The sequence below is a fragment of the Vulpes vulpes genome, chromosome 8 (genome assembly GCF_048418805.1).
Source record: "Vulpes vulpes isolate BD-2025 chromosome 8, VulVul3, whole genome shotgun sequence".
Taxonomy (NCBI): domain Eukaryota; kingdom Metazoa; phylum Chordata; class Mammalia; order Carnivora; family Canidae; genus Vulpes; species Vulpes vulpes.
In genome coordinates this window covers 18499714-18521929 of record NC_132787.1, presented here as the reverse complement: position 1 = coordinate 18521929, position 22216 = coordinate 18499714, and the positions used below count along the sequence as shown (strand labels likewise).

Here is a 22216-nt window from a genome sequence, read left to right as displayed (position 1 = left end):
TTAAAACTTAAATTGGAAATGGATACTGAATGTCATTTAAAACTTTTAAAAATACATTATAGAGGATCATTTAGTTTTTCTCTTTTTTTAGTTAGAGTAGTAGGGTTCCTGATATGGTATAGACCATGTATTTCTAGAATGAACCATTCCATTGTCATCACATATTGTGCTTATCTAACTTCGTGTCCTATTAGCTAAAATTTCAGATTTTTACATCAAATTTTATGTCTGACCTGGACCTTTGCGATGGAAATTTATATTTCTCATTCTACATCCATCCACTGTTGCTCTCCCACAATTTATTTGAATTTTCCAGCTTCTTGAGTTAGATGCTCAATTTATATATTTTTATATTTTTAAGAGCTGTTTAGGAAGCCCCTTTATACATTCAGAGGATTATGATTTTTTTTTCCTTTAGCACATTTAGAACCAAGCAATCTCGAAATGCAATATGAACAATGCTTTAATGAATAGGATTTATGTGCACAGAATGCATAAACAACATATAACACATTCCAGACATTGCATAACTGTGTAGCTGGGACCCATACTTTTCTTCGTGGTTCTATGGTGCAGCCACAAAAATCAGATAGACATGACAGTTTTTGGAGTAGGTGAAGTTCTAGCAATGGCGGGTTGCCTCATTACTTCCTTCTGCTTAACCTCCTGCAGACATGCCGTGCAACTTAATGTCACTGCTACCCAGCAGCTCTTGCTCATGGCCAGTCAGATGCCAAAGCTGGAAGCCTTCATACATATCTCTACTGCCTTTTCAAATTGTAACCTGAAGCACATTGATGAAGTCATCTATCCATGCCCAGTGGAGCCAAAAAAAATCATCGACTCCATGGAGTAAGTTGGGTCATGTGAGGGGGCCAGGAGGTCGGCAGATTGTTGTTCTTTTTGATTTTTTATAGTCATTCCTTAATGAGGTGACAAAGGGAGACAGTCTGGAAACAGCATGCTTTGAGAAGGTGCCGGCTGTTACTACCCTATCCCTGCGCTTCCCTTCCTCCCAGTGGGGAGGGAGTATAGGGCTTGGTAATGGGGGAGGATGGACATAGGTAAATCCCACAGAAAAGTTTTGTTAAGTGGTTTAGGATTATAATAGGTACAGGGGAATGCTTTCCATACAGATGGTTTCTCACTTCTTCATGAACTCAGCATGGTCACTAAGGGCAGTAGAGTGTACAGTAGCAAGGTTGCAGCAGCAGACCTACCCAGCTTCTGCAGCTTACTCTGTGTGTGACCTTGAGTGATTTCCTTGGCTTCCCCTTGCCTCATCCCTTCATTTGTGAGATGGGGCCAATAATAATGCCCATGTTGTAGTGAAGATAAATTGAGTTATATAAAGCAGTTAGTGTGCTAGGGAGCGTTTAATAGCAGTTAGTCAAAAAGTTAATAAAGAAGAGCTAATAGGTAAGGGGAAATCCTCCCAGGAGTGGCAGAAAGTGCCAGTCTCTTGGTCTAGCGGCCAAGATACACTCTCCTTATTGTCCTGCTGTGGAGGGACACAACAGCAGGCTAGCATTTTTCTCTTCTCGCCTAGGAACAGGAACCTCTTTGCTCTTAGGACGTGGCCCTGGTCTCAGAACAAGGATGTTTTTGTTTTCTGTGTCTTCATTCTTTTGTTCAGTTTACCGAGTTTACCTTGTTAAAAAAAAAAAAACTGCAAAAAGTACGACAGCAGAGAAAATCGACTACTTCACAGTGAAATTTGTCAGATGTTAATTTCAGGCACTGCTGTATTATTTGAGATATACTCTGTAAAACGAAGCTTAGCTAAATCAAGAGTTCATTCCCTTCAGGGCAACCATTTTTATCTCCTACAGCTCTGAGAATAGATATTTTTACCTGTCATTTTAAAATATCCAGGACAAAGAAGAAGGAAAGTCATCTAAAGGACCTGGAGTTTACCTAAAGTCGCTAATAAGCGATGATTTGCTTAAGTGGTGCAAAGGAACCTTCCAAGTGCAGAGCTTGTCGGGAGAGTTGGAGAAAAGGTGCTCTGATGCCCAGAGTCGGTACAGGAGAGTGGACGTGGAAAGCCTCAGTGCATTTGCAGATGGAATCGATTAGTTGTCGGTTAGCTGCCCTCCTAGGGTGCTGTCTCTCAGTAGATGTGGTGCTTACGTATTCCTGTGCCCAGGAAAGGGGCAGACCTGCTTTGACTGCAGACTCTACTGCTGAGATTCCAGAGCCTTACGGTACTGTTGACCAGTCTAGCACCTGATCACAGTGTGAGGTGAGGCAGTACAGAAGTCTTGCAGAGTTTGCCCGAGAAAAGAGACAGGAAATGCGGATTTGGTTCACCCCTGGTGAGGGCCTTCTCTAGGTACTCCTGCACTTCCTCCCTCCCTCCCTCCCAAACTGTGTCCAGACACTCAGTACCCCTAGACCTCAAAGAAGAGGAGTTGATTTCTCTTCAGATGTTCAGCACTTGCCATCCTCCCCCACTCTGTGTCCCCCGGTAAAAGCAGGTAACTGCTACATGATCTATGATCAAACTGTAATTGGCATTTCTACAGAATTTACATCTGTCATTTACTGCTCCCCAAGGAGTATAATTATTTTTAAAAATACACAGCCAAACAGAACTAAAAATAAAATAAATTTTGTCTCAATAGAATAATTTTGCATGCAATCAAGGAACCAAGGCTTTAAAAACAAAACAGAGCAAGTCATAAGCACAATTTATTAACTCAGAATTTTATATTCAGGACCACGTGTCCAGCCTCCTCTCCGTCAGCCCTCCCTTTACTTTTGTGCTACGGTCCTACTGCAATTACTCCTCTTCCTCATGCCTCTCTGCCTTGGCTTATGGTGGTTCAGTTTCCAGAAGCTACTTCCACCTCTGCTTCCTAGGTTAATTCCTGGGACATCAGAGGTCTCCTCTGAAAGCCGTTGAGCTGAGGTGGCTTCCCCAGTGCCTCTAAGTACCCTGTGCCCACCTTAACGATCGCTCTTACATGGGTTATTCTAAATATCTGTGTTCTCTATTAGGCAATGAGCTTGGCAAAGGAAGAGAATGTCTCTTGCTCCTCCTGGCTCTCAATGCCAGCACGTGGTAGGGACGCCAGTGTTTGGTGAATGAATGAAATGTTGTTGCTGGAACGAGGTGACCACTGTTCACACTGTCTGTCGGGACTGAGGTTTTTGGGTTGGTTGGTTGGTTTAAACAAACGTGGAAAGAGATGGCAGGATTCCATAGCAAGCTTCTTATATCTGGGCGTGTGAAGTCCCATGTGTAAAACACCTGTATGCCCTCATCTTCTCCCTATTTCTGATGGCCTGTTTTTTCCTCTTAAGCTTCTAATAAAACCTATGTGTTAAGTCTAGAATAATGCTTTGAATAAAGCCAAGGAACCTTTTACCAGCTACACTGTTGGTTATGATGCTTTCAACTACCCCTATATCAGATGGAGTTCTCTGAAGGTTTAGAATAACAAATAGCATTAGAGTTATTCTGAATAAATATTAATTCACCTAAATTTAGTTACTTTGATTCAAGAAAATACGTTTTCTCTGATTTCTATTTTTGTAATTGACCTGTGGTTAAAACAAAAGTACTTTCCAAGATTTTTAGGTTTCTATTTCCCTTGGAAATTTTTACTAATAGTGGCCTCACGGGGTCTTGGAGCTGTCATTATTCTTGGTATTTCAGTGGTCCTCGTGTTTTAAAAAGGAACCAGGTGTTAAACTCTAAGATGATCTCAAAGGTGTGCTCTGGGCTTTGTGATCTCAAGAAAATCACCCATGTGGGTGTGCTAATTAACTAGATGTGGGGGGAGGGGGTTGGAATCCTTCCACATTGCATCTGTATATCAAATCATCATAATGTACATTTTCAAATATCTTACCATTTTGTCAGTTATACCTCAGTAAAGCTGGGGAGAAAAGAAAGAAAGAAAGAAAGAAAGAAAGAAAGAAAGAAAGAAAGAAAGAAAGAAAGAAAGAAAGGAAAGAAAGAAAGAAAGAAAGAAAGAAAGAAAAGAAGAAGAAGAAAGAAAGAAAGAAAGAAAGAAAGAAAGAAAGAAAGAAAGAAAGAAAGAAAGAAAAAGAAAGAAAGTCACCCATGACAAAGTAAAGTAAACCTTTATTTTCCCAGAAAACCAGTTTAATGAGAATTCCAGTTCTAGGAAATAAAAAAGGATTTGCACTTTTTTGCCAGGAACTTTTTCAGTTGTGTAGGCCCGAGGGGTAAGGCTCAGTGGTGTTTATAAATGGACTGGGACTATGAACCCAAAGCTGACACCTTCCAGCCCTGCCCCATCCCCTTCCACCCACCTCATTCGGCTCTCCCAGCCTAAGACTGCCAGGCCTCAGTTCCCTTCCTTCAGCCTGGATCTGAAAAATTCCAGAATTACCTTGGTCCTGAGCCATGCCTGAAAGATGAAATCTGATTGCGTTAGTACAAACTTTTAGCGTGGTAGCGTAACCACATTTTAACAACACCTGAAATTAGGAGTTGATGTTTTCTATTGGCGTGACAAGCGTGGCCATTAATCAGCATTAAAAAAAAAAAAAAAAAAAAAACAACAACAACAAAAAAAAACAGGCTTTTCTTTCTTTTTTTTTTTTAAGATTTTATTTATTTGCGAGAGAGAGAGAGAGAGAGAGAGAAAGAGAGAAAGAGAGAGAGGCAGACACAGGCAGAGGGAGAAGCAGGCTCCATGCAGGGAGCCCGACACGGGACTTGATCCCAAGTCCCCAGAATCCCACCCTGGGCCGAAGGTGGTGCTAAACCGCTGAGCCACCCGGGTTCCCAAAACAGGCTTTTCTAGTTCTCCTTTCTTGCCTGTGTCCTCGGCCCTTGTCACAACTACCGCAGGCATTTTCTCAGGGAATTGTGCCACCGTTCTTACTCATCTGTCTTTGTATTTCTAGCTTCTACAGTTGGGGATTTTTACCTTTAGAAACTCCTGGGCGTAAATGGATGAGGGATTACCAATGAAATTACAGTTTTCCAGAATAATAGCTTAAGTAGGCTTATTTTTAAAAATGCACATAACTGACCAGGAAAGATTGCTGCTTTCCATCTTTTTTTCAGGCCAAGTTAACTCCACAAGGATTTCTGCACCTACATGAAAACTTGAGATAATTCGAGTTAGAAACTAGGAAAGTGGATCTATAAGTATTTACTGCTTTATTTAGCATATTTAATATCGTCAATGTGCATTAAGAAGGGAAGGACCGGGCAGCCCAGGTAGCTCAGCGGTTTAGCGCCACCTTCAGCCCAGGGCGTGATCCTGGGGACCTGGGATCGAGTCCCACGTCGGGCTCCCTGCATGGAGCCTGCTTCTCCCTCTGCCTGTGTCTCTGCCTCTCTCTCTCTCTCTCTTTCTCTCTCTCTCTCATGAATAAATAAATAAAATATTTTTTAAAAAATTTTTTTAAAAATAAGGGAAGGACAGCTATGAATCATCACTGAGCAAGTACTGGGAGTAAAGACACTTTCACGGACACCCAGTTCCTTACCATAATACTGTAGGGTTGGTAGTAGCAGCATGACCTACTATGCTAATAAGGGAACCAAAGCTCCGAAAGGCTGAGGAGCTCTTCCGAAGTCTCTCAGCTGATAAGTTACAGGGACACCATCTTTTTCTGCAGTCTCATGATTCTGGTCACATGGCTCTGGCCTTTTTTGGCACTCCCACGTACTTGGCAGTGTGAGCAATTAAAAGGTACTTTCCTCAAATATAGACTGTGTTCTCAGGGAGCTCCCAGTAAAACACAAAATAGAACAGTAAAGATGCGGAGTGTGGTAGAGCATACTCAGGTTGAGGGAGTAGATGGAGTGGAAAGGCCATCCGGGGACAGGCACAGGATGCGGACTTGGATGAGGAGGCACAGCGTGGGTGGGTGAGATGGGGTCACAGACGAGCACAGCCCCTGGAGCAGGAAAACTGGGGGCATGGTTGTGATCCAGCTGCAAGTCCCCTTGGACAGCACAGCTGGTGCATGTAGGGTGCATCACATGTTACAGGTATATTGCACATTAGAGGCCTAGCTGGGTTGGGGCCGCACTGAGATCTTGAACACCGTGTGGAGGGTTGTATTTAATTCTGTAGGGCAACAGGGATCCGAGGCAGAAGGGGCAGGTATGTGTGTGTAGCGGGGTGGGGTTGCTTGGTTGGTTGTTCCATTTTGTTTCCATCAAAAAAAAAGACGTTGATGAAAGTGGGCTTTAGGAACATTAGTAGGGTCATGGGGGAGTGGGGGTAGATTCGCCTGGGCAGTGGCCAGAGGCAGAGACAGCCAGGACCTGCCTTGTTGTGGGGAGGGGATCTGGAGCTGGGGAGTGGAGACAGCTACAAAAAAACCCACTTCTGTGTTCGGGAGAGAGAAAAATCGGTAGGATATGGTGTGACTGCTTTGCACGGGGGCTTGCACACAGCTGTCCAATCAACTGTCAGCTTTGGAGACTCCATCTCTAGTGCCCAGAGTTTAATTCTTTTAAAGTTCAAGTCTACTGAAGGTTTTAGGCATCCAAGAAGCAATGCCTTTCTGAGAGCTAATCCCAGTTTGCTCAACTCTTACGTTTGTGGAGTGGCGTCCTTTCAGATTGGTGATTCCCCAGCTTGCCTGACCATCACAATCAGCGCTCCACTTGACAAAAGCAAAGATTATCCAACTGTCACCCTCAAAGATGGGATTTAGAGGTTTTAAGATGGTACCCAGGGATCTAACTTTTGTCATAGGCCCCATGTAAGTCTTAATGATGAGCAGGCAAGTTTGGGGAAAAGTGTCTTAAATTGCTTTTCATTTCACGACTCTCATTTGACATGGGGCTCATTCATATTCCAGTCACCAAAGCACTCTGGCCTCCCCACTCTCCTCGCTTTGCCTCTCCGTTTCTAGATGCCAATGAAAAGCTCCTGATAGATTTGTACCTACTAAAAGTCACGCTTTTGAAGCTACCTGGAGTCCAGAAGCACAGCTAATCTGCCATGTGAAAAAGAAAAGGTGTTTTTTGATCAAACACTTACAGCAGTCAGCTGTGGCAGAAATATGAAAGGAAATCAAATGTTGGAAAGTAGTTTTGCCTGCGTGCTGAAGAACACATTGTCAACACTAAGAGGCGCATCTATCCCAGGGGAAAGGAAAACACTCATTCTGATACTTGTGGTTTTACTGTCACGATTGTATAGGCTTAAGATGGCATCTAAGCAGCTGGCAAAAAACTGAAAATTTAATGGGGCTCTATTTATTTTTTAAAAGATCTTATACATCTATTCATGAGAGATACAGAGAGAGAAGCAGAGACATCGGCAGAGGGAGATGCAGGCTCCGTGCAGGGAGTCCAAGGCAGGACTCGATCCCAGGACCCCAGGATCATGCCCTGGGCTGGAGGCAGGTGCTCAACCACTGAGCCACCCAGGTGCCCCATTACTGGGCTTTAAATACACATCAGAATCCCTCGGTGGTGCAGCGGTTTAGCGTCTGCCTTTGGCCCAGGGCGTGATTCTGGAGACCCGGGATCGAATCGCCCATCCGGCTCCCGGTGCATGGAGCCTGCTTCTCCCTCTGCCTGTGTCTCTGCCTCTCTCTCTCTCTCTCTCTCTGTGTGTGTGTGTGTGACTATCATAAATAAATAAAATTTTTTTAAAAAAATGTTTAAATACACATCAGAGCCAGGTTAGATTGTTTCCTAGACAGACTGAATAATTTTCCTATTATCAGGCTGTTGGAGGTCAGAATAGGCACTCAGTGAAAGCCCAGAGGGAAAGGCAGAAGCTGGTTCACCAGGAGCATTAGACACGGGTATACCCTTCTCCCCAGTACAAAGTCTACATGGACTCTGGAGCCAGCTCTGCCAAGTGGAAATTGGTCAACATGTAGCCTTTCGGTTTCTCCACACTTTTCGTCGCTGACAACTGGGTATTTTCACTTCCAGTTTTGCTTTGTTCTCTATAAACACATCTCCCTCCCTCCTTTCCTTCCTTCCCCATAGTCTCCCTCCAACCCCACCTCCTCCTGAGTTCATTCATGCTCTCCGGCCGCTGTCCATCTCAGCTTCCCAAAACAGTATTCAAAACACACACTGGCTGATTATTACCTTTGTAGATACATGCTCCTTGGTTGTTTTACCAAACAAATATAAAAATGCCTTAGATGTATTGGCTCATTTTGCTTTATCAAATAGCCCTAAGTGCGGTTGTGAGCATCCCTGAAAATTAGGACAGCTGTAATGAACACCATTTTTCATCAGTAAAAATCAAGGAAACAAGAAGATAATTCAGTGGAATGCAGGCAATGCACGAATAGTAGAAGAGGCAGGCCATTCATAGAGCACTACAGCTTCTTTTTGCAGTTGTGTTCTTAGAAAACTATGAAACCAGCATTTGTGGGTTTTTTTTTTTTTTAAGATTTATTTATTTTAGAGAGAGAGAGAGAGTGCTGGCAGGAGTGGGGGTGGGGGGCGGAGCAGAGGGAAAGGGAGAGAAGGAACCTCAAGCAGGCTCCCTGCTGAGCTCAGAGGCCAACACCATGCTCCATCCCAGGACCCTGAGATCATGACCTGAGCTGAAACCAAGAGTCAGAGGCTCAACTGACTGAGCCACCCAGGTGCCCCCAAACCAACATTTTCTAAGATAAGCTAACTCACCAATATTGGTAAAGCCTCCAAGTGTTACCCGTTCCGTGCACACCAACATCAGTGACAGACAAGCTGGTCTCAGCCATGGGCTGTATCATCCTGGTGTGTTGATAGCTTCTGATGTGTTCTTAGAGTTTTTTCCTTTACAAACTTAATGAAATTAGGCTGTATTTCTCCTGACCCAGTTATTGCAATCTGCGCGTGTTCACTGAAAGAAAAATGGTCAGTTAATCCAGTGCCCATCATCAAATCAGATGAAGTAAAGGTAACATCGTCATAAAATGGAGAGGTGCCGAATTTATCCCACACGCTTTATCCCAAACCTCAGGTGGCCATATAATTGGAAAATTTTCTATTTTTCTAAGTATTTGGAGTTGTTTTTATTCTAGGAACTTCTTGACCTTTCCCTATTCAATTGAAATCAAAAGGCAGGGGATCCCTGGGTGGCTCAGGGGTTTAGTGCCTGCCTTTGGCCCAGGGCGTGATCCTGGAAACCCAGGATCAAGTCCCACGTCGGGCTCCCGGCATGGAGTCCCACATCGGGCTCCTGGCATTCTCCGTCCACCTGTGTCTCTGCCCCTCTCCCTCTCTCTCTTTCTATGTCTATCATGAATAAATAAGTAAAATCTTTAAAAAAAAATCAAAAGGCATTTGAGTGTCTAGAAAACACTCAGCACTAATCACAGCAAAGCAAGAAGGAAAACCCAAACATTACAGACAGTGCTCATGTCCCACTCCAATATCAAATGAGAGTTATTAAATTTGAGAGTTGTGTTTCTGAATAAATATCGGCATAAGCACATCTTAAATGCTCAATAATTCGTCATGGGAGCAAAGTGGTAACAGCTAAGATCTTTTTACAATCAAAATAGTATGACTGAGCTCAGTCCTTTACGATAGGAATCAATGTACCAAACAGACTAATTACAAAAATCATACCAACATATTTACATAGCCTAATTTTTAAAACCCATATTATAACAAATGGTTAACCGCATAGATCTGTCAGTTAAGAAAAACATTAAATATTTAATTGACAGTGATTTCATTGCTTTCTCTGAGAAGTGCAGATAGGCTTTGGGATTATCAAAATGGTTTTGACATCTTTAAAAAAGAGATTAGGCGGGTGTCCTGGTAACTCAGTTACTCATGATACATGTCTTTTTGTAAGTAGAGGTGTTCGGCAATCACTGTTAAAGCCGCTTCAGAGTACTCTAATCGCTCCACTTGACAGACTATTAATAGTTATTAGAGAACTTCAGCATTCGTGGGAAATCTCTAGAAATAATTACCAAATTATTACCATAGGCTGTAAATAGAGCTTCAAAGTGCATTTCATAGATTTGCTAAAACAGGTTGTAAGTCTGCCAAATGTCCCTGCTTTTATTCATTGAGGCATTGAATGGAATTCTACACTGAAAAGCTAAAGCCTGCAGGATTGGTGCACCGGGTGTTAATCGGACAATGTTGAATGAGCAGGGCTGCTTCGGAAGCACCCAGGGTGAGAGTCTCTAAACTCCGCCGACACAGCACGTGGCATGCTCCTGGGCACGGCTGGCACCCTCAAGTGTCCTCTGGGGTGTCCTCATGAGCCAGTTGGAACGGAAATAATTGATGATAATTAGAGATCATATGTAATGAAGTAGTAGGTTGCGTGGCTGTTGAATTTATCAATGTAGGTGGGAGGAAGCAGGACTCAACTGGTAAGACTGGGCTTAGCGCAGAGCAAAGAGTTCATCCAGCAGCGTGCAGGATTTGGACTCCTACACACTCAACCTTGGTGGCCTGTGTGTGGAATTCCAGAATTCAAGCAAGAAAGGGAAAGTTTTGTTTGATTATGTTTTGTTTTGGGGTACTTTTCTGTCTCTCTCTCTCTTTTTTTTTTGATCTGTTGTCTAACATATGTTGCTAGAATTCTTTTTTACTCTATCTGTAGGTGGTTAGACGATGCTATTATTGACGAGATCACACCCAAGCTGATCGGGGATCGGCCCAATACTTACACGTACACCAAGGCCTTGGGAGAGATGGTGGTGCAGCAGGAGAGTGGGAACCTAAACATTGCCATCATAAGGCCCTCCATTGTGGGGGCAACCTGGCAGGAGCCTTTCCCGGTAAGCGCCCGCTCACCTGGATTCCTTGCTTTGCTGCCAAACCAGAGTCCTACTCACCCAATTACTTTCTGAGGTCCTTCTCTCTCTCTCTCTCTCTCTCTCTCTCTCTCTCTCAAAATGTGTAGCTGAGTGCAGCATATCAAATGCAAACCCATTATATTAGGACAAAATTCCATGTTTGGTTCAGGATTTATCCAGCATGAGGCTCCTCTGGGGTTTACACTGCCTCTCCTAGAGTTGGGTGGCAGTCTTAAATTAGCTTCTCATTAACCCTTGGCTGAAAATTCCCATGGGAGATAGTTTTAGTTCTTGGCTTCCCCACTATAGTTTAAATATTCCAGAATGTTTCTGATGGCCAAATTGGTAATATTACGACTGCCAGGGTAAGTAAGTAAGGATCACAAACTTCACAGAAGGTTCTCAGTTTAGGAATAATTAATTTTTGCACCTGTATACTACGGTATCCTTTTAAAAGCACACTGAGCGATACCATCTTTTTTGAAGCAATTCTGTGAAACTTTAGGGCCAAAAAAATTTGAGCTCTGTTACTGACTGAAAAATGCAGCCTTTTGAACGGTCTGATCTGTAAAACTGAGCTAATGCTGTTTTAGCCCCATACTGGACCCATTCTGGAGAGCTGATCAAATGAGACAAGGTAGGAAGAGTGTTTAGTGCGTGGTCCTCAGTAGAAGCCTCAACGAATATTAAGCCCTTCATCTTCTCTTTTCTCTCTCCTCTAATATTTTCACACGCATGTTGACTTTTACAGATAAAGAAACAGACATAATAAGGTCAACTGCCTTGCTTAGGGCTTCGGAGACAAATTCAAAAGGATGTGTTTGTCTAATTGCTCCTGAACATATTTTTCCTGCTAATATCTCTAAGCAAGCTAACACAAATAGAGTATGGACACTAGGACTTTTCAAATGTTCAAGAAATGGATAGTTCCTACAAACCAGGTTAGATATGTAGTGTTCCTCTGGAGAGTTAAAATCAGGAAAAATGATCATTAATGAGTTGGTTAGCAAGTTGTGATATTAACTCCGTCTCTAAGATGTCATAAAACAACCTGAAGCTCTTCATGACTCCTCCTATTAAAAAAAAAAAATGCTGCAGAATTTTCATTCTTGCACAAGTGCAGAAGTATCCAGTGCTTTGCCACTGACCCCTGTTTGTGATCTTAGATATACTGGATAGAACCTTCTGTTGGCTGGGGTTCAGTGCTGTTGTTTTGACACTTACTGAGATCACACTGCGGACATTGCAGATGTGTTATGAGTTTTCTGACATGTGTAACCAATACAGATCTTTTTTTTCTTTTAGGGTTGGGTTGATAACTTAAATGGACCTAGTGGGCTCATTATTGCGGTATGTATAATAATATAGAAATAACTCCTTGAAAGGTAATGGAGCAATGGGAACAAAATGCTTAATGTTGGTTTTGCTTCATTGATCCCAAACCATAAATGTTACTTTGCTTAACTACTATTGAAAGCAACTTCATCTCAGTGTTGCTGATTGGAAAATAGAGGCAGGATGAAATTACTTTCATCATTTGTGGATTGTATTATCAGGAAAAAAGAGGTTCTGTGATATCATCAGTTATTATTTAGGAGTTTTTGTTTTTGCAAAGCCTGAGCATCAAAGACCATGTCTGTATTTCCTTTTGATTACCACAAGATGGGAGTGTTTCTTCCTTTTTGCTATTTATCAATAGCTCAAATTAGCACAGTGTTTGCCAGAGGTGGGGTGGAAGGATAAAGAGAGCACAGAGGATGTTTAGGGCAATGAAATACTCTGTATGCTACTATAACAATGCATATCTGTCGTTATGCATTGTCCAAACCCAGATAGTGTACAGCACCAAAGGTGAGCCTTAAGGTAAAGAATGGATTTCGCTAGTAATGATGTGTCAGTGTAGACTCTTCAGTTTAAGAAATATGCCTTCTGGTGAGGGATATTGATAATAAGGGGGACCATGTGTTGGGGGAGCAGTTATATGGGAAGTCTCTGTACTTTGTCTCAATTTTTCTGTGAACCTAAAAGTGCTCTAAAAAAATAAAATCCTAAAGAGAAAAAAATTAATATTTAAAAAAATCAGTGAGTTTGAAATAGGTTAATACTAAGTTCTAGGCTATTGAAGGAGCCGTGGTGATCTAGACATGCTGGTTAGACATTTTTTTTTCAGATGTTAACAAAAAGCAAATGAGCCAGACTTGTCCCCCATTTTATATTCCTATTGAAACTTCATGATCGTCAATTTAATTAAACCTCTTTGATTTTTTTAATTTCTAAAAAAAAAAAAAAACAAACGCAAACCTCTTTGATTTTTTTAATGTCAAAAAAAAACGCAAAAAGGGGGGAAGCAAAAAAAAATCACATTCTCAAAGATTATTCAATTCTTGATTATAATATACATTCAAGAGTTAATGTGTGTGGGTAGACATGTTATGTATATACATAAAAATACATCAATAACTAGTTCCCAATAGATACAAGAAAGAAAAGCCACCAATTGGAGCAAAATTTTCACATATAAAAATTAATGAATATAGAAAACACTTTTCCCCAATAGTCTTCTCCCAGACAAGGAGAAACATCAGCAGGGCCTCTAGGTCAGCAGCCCTCTGGGGGCATCTCCCTGCAGCAAAGGCTGATCTAGTTGACGTGAGGCCTGACCCAGTTCACAGTTCACACTGAAGCACTGTTAGACCAGAAGCACATCTCTACTCTTTAGGACAATGAATAGGAATTCACTTCTGTCCGAGTTTAAATCTTATTAGAAGTGCCATGCTTCGGACTGCTTCTCTTCCTCTCAGAATTAGGTCCCACATGAACTAACATACAAATGTAAGAGTGAATTTGTGACTCCTTGTCAACGACAGTGACAGCAAACTTCTTTCTGATTTCTTTGTAGCGGCCCCTCTCTTTTTGTTCTCTACCTGCCTTCAACTCTTTCTTCTTTAAGTTGAGTTGGGGGTGAACATGTGATAACTTAGAAGCTGAATATTTTAACATGATCCTAGAGTGAGTTTTATTATATTATTTGCAAAGCTGCAGGACGCCTGGGTGGCTCAGTGGTTGAGCGTCTGCCTTTGGCCCAGGGTGTGATCCTGAAGTCTTGGGATCCAGCCCTGCTCAGCGGGGAGTCTGCTTCTCCCTCTCCCTCTACCCCTCCTCCTTACTCCCTCAAATAATAAATAAAAGAAATGGTAAACTAATATTAATGGAAAATGTGGGAAACCTTAATTCTTAAAATGTCTTATGAATTTTTAAATGTGAAAATTTTCTCTTGGTGTTTGTTAATTAAATATATTAACCTCTCAAAAATTTGAGGAACTCAACTCCCTAAAGGAACCTGAGGACTTGTGTGGAAATGTTGGCATTTGGACTTGGGGTTGGCTAGGCTGAGAGAAGTCAGCCTTAGCGCGATGACCTAGGGAGCTGTGAGTTGGTCGGTGTTAACTATTATTACTAGCAGCATTAGTATTAGCCCCCGCTGTTACCTAAAACTTGGTTCAGTATTTAATGTTCTTTTTCCTGTGCAGGCTGGTAAAGGGTTTCTTCGGGCCATAAGAGCTACTCCGATGGCTGTGGCAGATTTAATTCCCGTTGATACAGTCGTCAATCTCACCTTGGCTGTAGGATGGTACACAGCAGTTCACAGGTGTGCATGTGGAAGCTGACTTTCAACAGTTTGATGAGGAGGAGGATGCATATGCTAGGCTTATTTTCAAAATATATGCATTTCATTATAGAAGACCCCAAATGTCAGAGAGGATCTGTTTCGATATCTTACATAGTTCTTAATATGCCATTATGTATGCATGGAGGTGTTTTATAGATACTGCGTAGTATTTTGTATAAAGTAACAAACTCTTTAAATCATTTAACCATAAAATTCTTGATAACCAAAAAAAAAAAAAGCTTTTTCTATTCAGTAATCTAAAATACAGCTCCCCTTTTTAAGGCAAAGGTAATAAAAAGTAGGTGAAATAAGGTCATCTTTTATATTTTATAGAACTGCTCATTTCCTGATAAATGCCAAAAGTTCAGATCACCAGATGGGAGGGCTATTACCTAGTACAAAAAAAAAATAATAATAAGTAAGTTGTTTGTATATTTGACTCATAGCAAATGGCAAACAACTAAATTTTTTCTTATTCAAAGTCAGCCATTTAGATGTTTTGCAATCCATCAGGGCTTCACTGTACTTAGAAGAAAACATAGCCTATATTTTGCCCAATAAGCATATCCAGAGGTTAGCAATATGATCTGCTCTCTCATTGTCAGGGTACTTCCGTTTGCTCCCTAAATACATCAACTTATTGAGATCTCTTTCACATGCACACGCACAAACACATACACTTTCCTAGTCTTCTTCCATTTTGCATTTTTACCCAAAGAAGGAACAAAAAGATGGAAGCGTTGCCTTAGTTATGGGAATTATTGAAACATCTTTGTCTACATGTTATTTTCCCTTATCTTTCTTCTATCCGTCCTCCATTTTGTTGTGCTTATTTTTTATTTCATTTTCCAGGCCTAAGTCAACATTAATCTACCACTGTACATCTGGTAACCTCAATCCTTGTAACTGGGGCAAAATGGGTAAGTGCCTCTAGAAATGTTTCTACTAACAATTAGTGTCTGCCCACACACTATTAGTATCTACCACAGGGGGAAAAATGTGACAAAATGGGAGCTTAGAATCTAATGGGAGAAAAAGATGAATAATAAATAAGATACAATAATTAATAATTATAAATGTGTAAGAGTTAACTAGAATGTACTGTGGACCATCAAAGAAAGAGGATCGGCGGGAATATGTACATGACTGTAAGCAATAAGGGGTCCACTGGCTATAAACATTTTAAAAATAGATAAAACTGAGTAAAAGTCAGCAGTTAATAAGTAATGTCGGTGAGGAAATAGCACTCCTGCTGAGGTGGTGGCTCCCATGCTCAAGTCCCTTGTACCCTGGATACATCACTGAGACTGAAATCATCAATGACCAAGTAGATTTAGAAGAGTTCAATAATACTACCTTATGTTACTGAGAAATACTCTTTATCAATGTATACAGTGAGCCGTGTGACCTCAAAAGTATCTTGTTGAAGTAGTTAATCCTGCACATGATAGAAAATTAGCTAACCAATCTTACACTCCTTTGTCAATTTAGTTGATTTTCAGCAAATATCTGAAATTTTTAGATCAAATACTTTTGTTTAGATACTAGATATAGAAAAAAAACTCACATGTATGTCATTTGTTAGAATCTGATTTCCAATTCAGAGCACTCTGCTATGCTACTCTGTAAAGTTGTCACATCAGTAAAAATGAAATGAAATTATCTACTACCACCAAGGTTCTTTAGAGCATATATCCAGTTATTTAGATCATATATCTAAATAATTCTGAAGACATTTGGAAATAAAAATAAATCTCCTCTACCTCAGTAACAGAATTAAGACATCACTCATAAAAAGAGGTAGTAATGGAAGCAAACAAGATATGTTGAGCTCCTAAATAAGAAGGTGCACATGTTAATTCCATTTCTGAAATTCCAGTCTTCTCCTATGCTGAAATCTCTTATCTGTCTTATCAAATTATACAATGTCATAGTTGAAGGTAATCTTAAAAATAATCTAGTGTCCTTGCTTTATTTTATATATGAAGCCCCAAGATAGTGAAAGATCTATTCAAATTCATATGGAGAGCTGGTACCTAAAATAGAAACAGAAGACGGTCTCTTGTGTCTTCTGGATGTGCAGTAACAATTCCACTAGTGATTCTTAAAAGTGAATATGAACCCCTATGGGAAGAAAAGAGTTCAGATTCCTGGGTCAGATATTTCTTGAGAATCTTCTCTGTATAAAGAATATATATATATTATATATATTCCCAAGTAATACATTTTAAGGAGGACCAATAATCACATTACCATAATAACTGATATCTTTATCATAATTGAATAATGAACTTAGGTATATTCTTTGAAAATTTTTCATAGATAAAATCATTAAATTCAAATTAATGTTTTTTGAAAAATTCTTTATTTTACAAATGTACATTAAAGGTTTTTAACTAGGTTTTATCTACATAACAATATAAAAAATTATTGTGAAAACAAATCTGGAGACAAGAGTGGACAATTGAGTCTGGGATATTCACAGAGAAGCAGAAATACCAAAGAATTAAAAGACTGGTATTTAAAGTGAGCCAATGCAAGGGAATCCTGCCTCAATATTGTTTTTCACTTAAACCACTATGAAACCTTTAGGTAACCTTTTATAAAGGTTTAAGTAAAATATGAAGAAACTAAAAATATATATATATATGTATATATATTTATTTGAAGAAACTTCCCTGATGGTTCTACAAGTGATGATCCAACCTAGGAAATAAGGCCCTCAGTCTCTGTCTTGGGGCTTTCAGAATAGACTAGATAATCTGGGAACCGAATAATGGATTTAAGCTTTTCTGATCAATATCTCACTGTATTGATTGAAACTACTTCCCCAAGAAGTTGTTTTAGAATAAAGGCTTCAAGATAAGGATCCAATGTGTAAGCCGTTCTCATTGTTTGATTTTGTAGGTGAACTTTTGCCTGGCACAAATATCTTAGTATTGTTCTCACAGATTGATTCTTGACTCTACACAGCAAATCACTAGTCTTTATCATTTTGACCCACTGCAAATGCCCTCCACTACAGTGGGCTTACATGCTCCTAAACTTAATACTATTATATATAAACTTATATATTATATATGTTATATATAAACTTAATACTCCTAAAAAAAATACTATTTTTTTTTCCGCAGGATTCCAAGTCTTGGCAACCTTTGAAAAAATCCCATTTGAGAGAGCTTTTAGGAGGCCATATGCTGACTTCACAACCAACACCATCACAACCCAGTACTGGAATGCAGTCAGCCACCGGGCTCCTGCCATCATATATGACTTCTATCTGAGGCTCACGGGAAGGAAGCCCAGGTGAGAAGCTGGGTCAGTTGCTTTAAGAGTGTTGCTACATGGAAGATTAGGGCCCCAAAGTCCTTAGCCCTCCTTTCATCTGGGGATTAAAGGTAACAACTGAATCTTATATAAATTTGGGACCAACCAAAGCAGTAGTAATGAGAAGCCCCAAAGGGACCCGTACCTTAAAAATCCTCCATCATAATAAAGGAAGTTAAATATTGAGGAACTTGCTTGGTGAATTCAGCAAGTAATCATTCACCCAAAAAGCAAAGCAACTGAGACTCTAAGTCTGGGGTTTTCTAAATTGTTAGGTAATCTTAAAATTGTGCAATAATGGTAACAGCCATGCCACACACACACACAGGATGATGTGAGATGATTTCATTTTCATTCTCACAACAATCCAGAGAAGATGTAATCAATACACCAATTTTACAAATAGGAAATAGAAGCTAAAAGTAGCTTAGAAGTGGCAAAGATCTGCAGAAACCTGCCTACTGCCACCTAGAGGTGAGTAAAGAAATTAAAGGGAACAAGGTAGAATGAAATGTGCTGATGCTGAGGCAGCTCTGTCGCCATCTAGCAGTGTGACGTAGGAAACATTCTCTTTCTGTCCCACTTGAGGAATTTTATATTGTTGTCTGAAGAGTCATTGTTATAATTACCAAAGGCAATCCCTGCAAGCAAGCACAGGAGCATGAATAGCATTGCTTTCTGTGCTAGTCTCTTTATAGGAGGAAGACTTTATTGCTGTGTTTAATTTCTGTCCTTATTAGCAGTGCAAATAGCTAAAACTTAGGCAATGTTGCATTTATCTGAATTTCCAGAGACCTTATTTAGAGCTCATAACTCAGTAATCATCAGTTTCTTCTTGAGCAAGGTGAAGAGAAGATGCTGTGGCTATGGGAAAAATATTTGTAGGGGGCTTATTATATAAAGGTGGGAAAAGAAGGAAAACCAAACATTGTAGGCAGAAATGCTGAAGACTTTAAAATTTATCAGGGTTGGAAGAAGACCTCGATAAAGAGCAGAGGTCCATAAGTAGAAAAAAGGAGGAAGGGAGCCAATAAAAAATCTTTATGAATTTTGTTTGTGAGAAATTAAATATTTGTGGGAAACAGGTAGGTTTCTTTTGTGATAGGAATAATCTTTATGGCAGAAAATGCTAGAATCCTTCTAGACCCTTCTTCTTCCCAGATGTTTGCGTGTAATCTTCCATGCATTTACAACCATATAGAGACGTATATAAATATAGTGTTGCTTTGAGGTGTGTGTGTAAATCAAGCCTACATATTTACCCACTTTTTTCACCAATGTTCCTTGAAAATCTAAGTCATTCTATCTAGTGTTGTCTGTTTTTTCCTATCACAAACAATGGGGTAATGAGTATCAGTGCATTTTTTTTAGAACTTGCTACTCAGTCTGGGGAGGATGCTGAGGAGTGTGATTGCTGGATTGGAGGCTATCTGGAGTTTGTGACTACCGCTAGGTTGACCTAAAGGAAGGCTGCCAATTTGTACTACCACATCAGCACAGGAGGGGAAAAATGTGTTAATTACCCTCATCAATACTTAGCAAAAAATCAATCTTTTGAATTGTCAAACTAATAGCAATGAATGACATCTCTTTGTTATTTTGATTTGCATTCCCCTGATTGCTGGAGGGGCCGAGCTTTTATTGTTCACTGGACAAATTTCTCCTCTGGGAGTTGTCTGCCTCTGCTTATTACCTATTTTTCTATTAGATTGTCCTTATTAATTTACAGAAATTCATATTTATGTGCATAAATATATATTTAATGTATTTTCTCCAAGTCAATTTCTTCTCTCACAGCTTTGATTATGAAGCTTTATCTAATACGAGGGGAGTACATATTATGTAGGTCTAAAAGCATGGAGTTTAGACTGTGACTTACAGATTTAAATCCTGGCTTCACTACGTGAAGCACATGAGCTCTAAATTACTGTTTCTAATACTTTACTGCCTCATCTGTAAAAAGGGACAGTAATCATTCCTATTTTATAAGATTTTATGTAAGAGGGCATAGAATATAGTAATCACTGTTATTATTAAATAAGTTTTAGATTTTTATGTGATTAAATGAATCACTTTTTTCCTTTATTGGTTTTACATTTTATGTGTTAAGAAGACCAGGCAGCCCAGGTGGCTCAGCGGTTTAGTGCCGCCTTCAGCCCAGGGCGTGATCCTGGGGACCGGGGATCAAGTCCCATGTCAGGCTCCCTGCATGGAGCCTGCTTCTCCCTCTGCCTGTGTCTCTGCCTCTCTCTCTCTGTGTCTCTCATGAATAAATAAAATCTTAAAAAAAAAAAAAGACCTTCTGTACCTGAAAGTAATAAATGTACTTTCTAAAAACAAAACAAAACAAAACTATGATACTGATATATTCCTGTACATAGGGTATCATTCTACAATGATTATTTTTAAAAATTAAAATAAATTATTGAAGTCACATCAATTACATGAGAGCTGTAGGATGGATAATTATCCATTTGGCTGCTACAGAAGTATCATAGACAGTGTGGGTTATAAACAACAGAAATTTCCCTCTCACAGTTGTGGAGACTGGGCAGTCTAAGATCAAGGGCTGGTGGATTCAGCATCTGCTGAGCGCCTGCTTCCTGATTCCTAGACAGCCATCCATGCTGGAAAGGCCAGGAGAGATTTCTGGATTCCCTTTTATAAAGGGCACTAGTCACCTCCTAAAGTCTTCTCTAAATACTATCACACTGATGAGAATAGGTTTAAGTATATGAATTTGGAGAGGAGGGGGATATAAATATTTAGTCTATAGCAAAAATGTAAGATAATAATAGCCAAATGAAACCCTATTATGATGCTTGTATCAGGGAATAAGGAATCTACCTTCTGCCTAAGAATTTCCCATGTACAATAAGTCATTGGGTATATAAGCATTAGGACTTGACCAGAAATAAGACCAAATTCCCAAAATAGCATCATAAGTCATTACTGGGTCAAATGCGTAGTCACTACTGCCAAAACTGGCCCGAGATAAATGCTGTAGAGGCCAAATGTTCTATAGGCTAAAGTGATTTGTAGCCAGAAGATCTAGGTTGATGCATTAGCTGTGTGACTTTGAACCGTTAATCCTTTTGTAAGATGAAGGTAAAGAATGTAGATCTTTACCACCGGTGAGGATCAAATAAGAGCAGGTATGAAAGTTTTCTATAAAAAAAATTTTTTTTAAAAAGAAAGTTTTCTATAAATGGTTGCAAAGTTGGAAGTTCACAACTAGGCAAAGTGAGCTTAAGATAGATTAAGTGGCCACGATAATATAAGCATCAAAACCAAAATTCCAACCCCGTTTTGACTGACCTGAAAAAGCCTCTGCTTTTCTAATCTCACCACTCTGTGCCCCATTACTTTAGATGGCCTGCATCTCCCAGTACTGTGGTCAGGACTTGGACCAGCTCACTTTGTCCATTCACAAAATGTACCTACCTAACAGAGATGCTATGAGGATTAGTTAAGATATTTGTTTAAGGTATCAGCACTGTGCCAGACAGTGGGTTATCACCTAGTTATTTTCTGATATCTGGCTGGGTTTTTTAAAATGTTTGCTATTCTTGAGAAAGAGAAGATAGTAAAGAAGCAGAGGAGGAGTTTGGTGGTATTAAAATGACTAATAGAACAAACTCCTTTAGATGAGATGCATCAGCTTCCTTCATTCAACACAGTTCACAAATATGGAAAGAGAAAAAAGAATACGTGTTTTGATGAAGAAGTGGGGGGGAAGGTAAAGAGGGAAATTTTCGATATTTCCTTTTATATATATATATATATATATATATATATATATATAAATATTTTCTCAAAAGTAATTTGTCATACGTCCTAAAGAGTAACCGTGCCATCTGTGGTGTGCTGATATTTGCTCCTATTTGATCTTTACCTTAGGATGACAAAGGTCATGAATCGGCTTTTAAGAACAGTTTCCATGCTGGAATATTTTGTCAACCGGAGTTGGGAATGGAGCACGTACAATACGGAAATGCTAATGTCTGAGCTGAGTCCTGAAGACCAGAGAGTAAGTAGAACGCTGACAACCAACAGGAAAATCTTACTCATTTGGAATTTAGAATTATTTGACCTGGAAAGCTGATAAACAAAGGAAGTTTTAGTTATAGACACAATCTTCTTTTTTTTTTATGCTAAGAAAAATCAGTCAGTGCTATTGACACAATTGCAGGACATAAGTTAATGTAGGTAAGAGACCTGGGTTCTTGACCTTGGTTAGATCCTCACTGCTATCCTGCAGTCACATTTCATGTACTGAATTTGCTTCAATCCCTGTTCATCCTTGGTGGCTGTTTTCAACAAACCCTCGGTACCTCTATATTTTCCCTAACCTCACAACATAGGACTTCAATGAAAAATCAATTTTACTGCTCATAAACTCATCCACTATTCTTATTAAATCAGAATCATTCTCCATCTCCAGAGCTACAATTCTTTCGTTTTTTAAAGCTAACCCCTACTCCCATT

General features: G+C 39.9%; 1 protein-coding gene across 3 annotated transcripts in view; it reads left to right on the top strand.

Annotated features, from left to right (window-relative positions):
* FAR2 (fatty acyl-CoA reductase 2) overlaps window positions 1-22216 on the top strand; it is a 131957-nt gene that overhangs the window by 104572 nt on the left and 5169 nt on the right. For all 3 annotated transcript variants that reach the window (XM_072765658.1, XM_072765656.1, XM_072765657.1), the window contains 7 exons: window positions 673-852; window positions 10536-10713; window positions 12037-12081; window positions 14262-14380; window positions 15254-15321; window positions 17536-17707; window positions 21629-21758. In XM_072765658.1, coding sequence (XP_072621759.1) covers window positions 673-852; window positions 10536-10713; window positions 12037-12081; window positions 14262-14380; window positions 15254-15321; window positions 17536-17707; window positions 21629-21758 — 892 coding nt within the window. The remainder of the gene's footprint in view (window positions 1-672; window positions 853-10535; window positions 10714-12036; window positions 12082-14261; window positions 14381-15253; window positions 15322-17535; window positions 17708-21628; window positions 21759-22216) is intronic.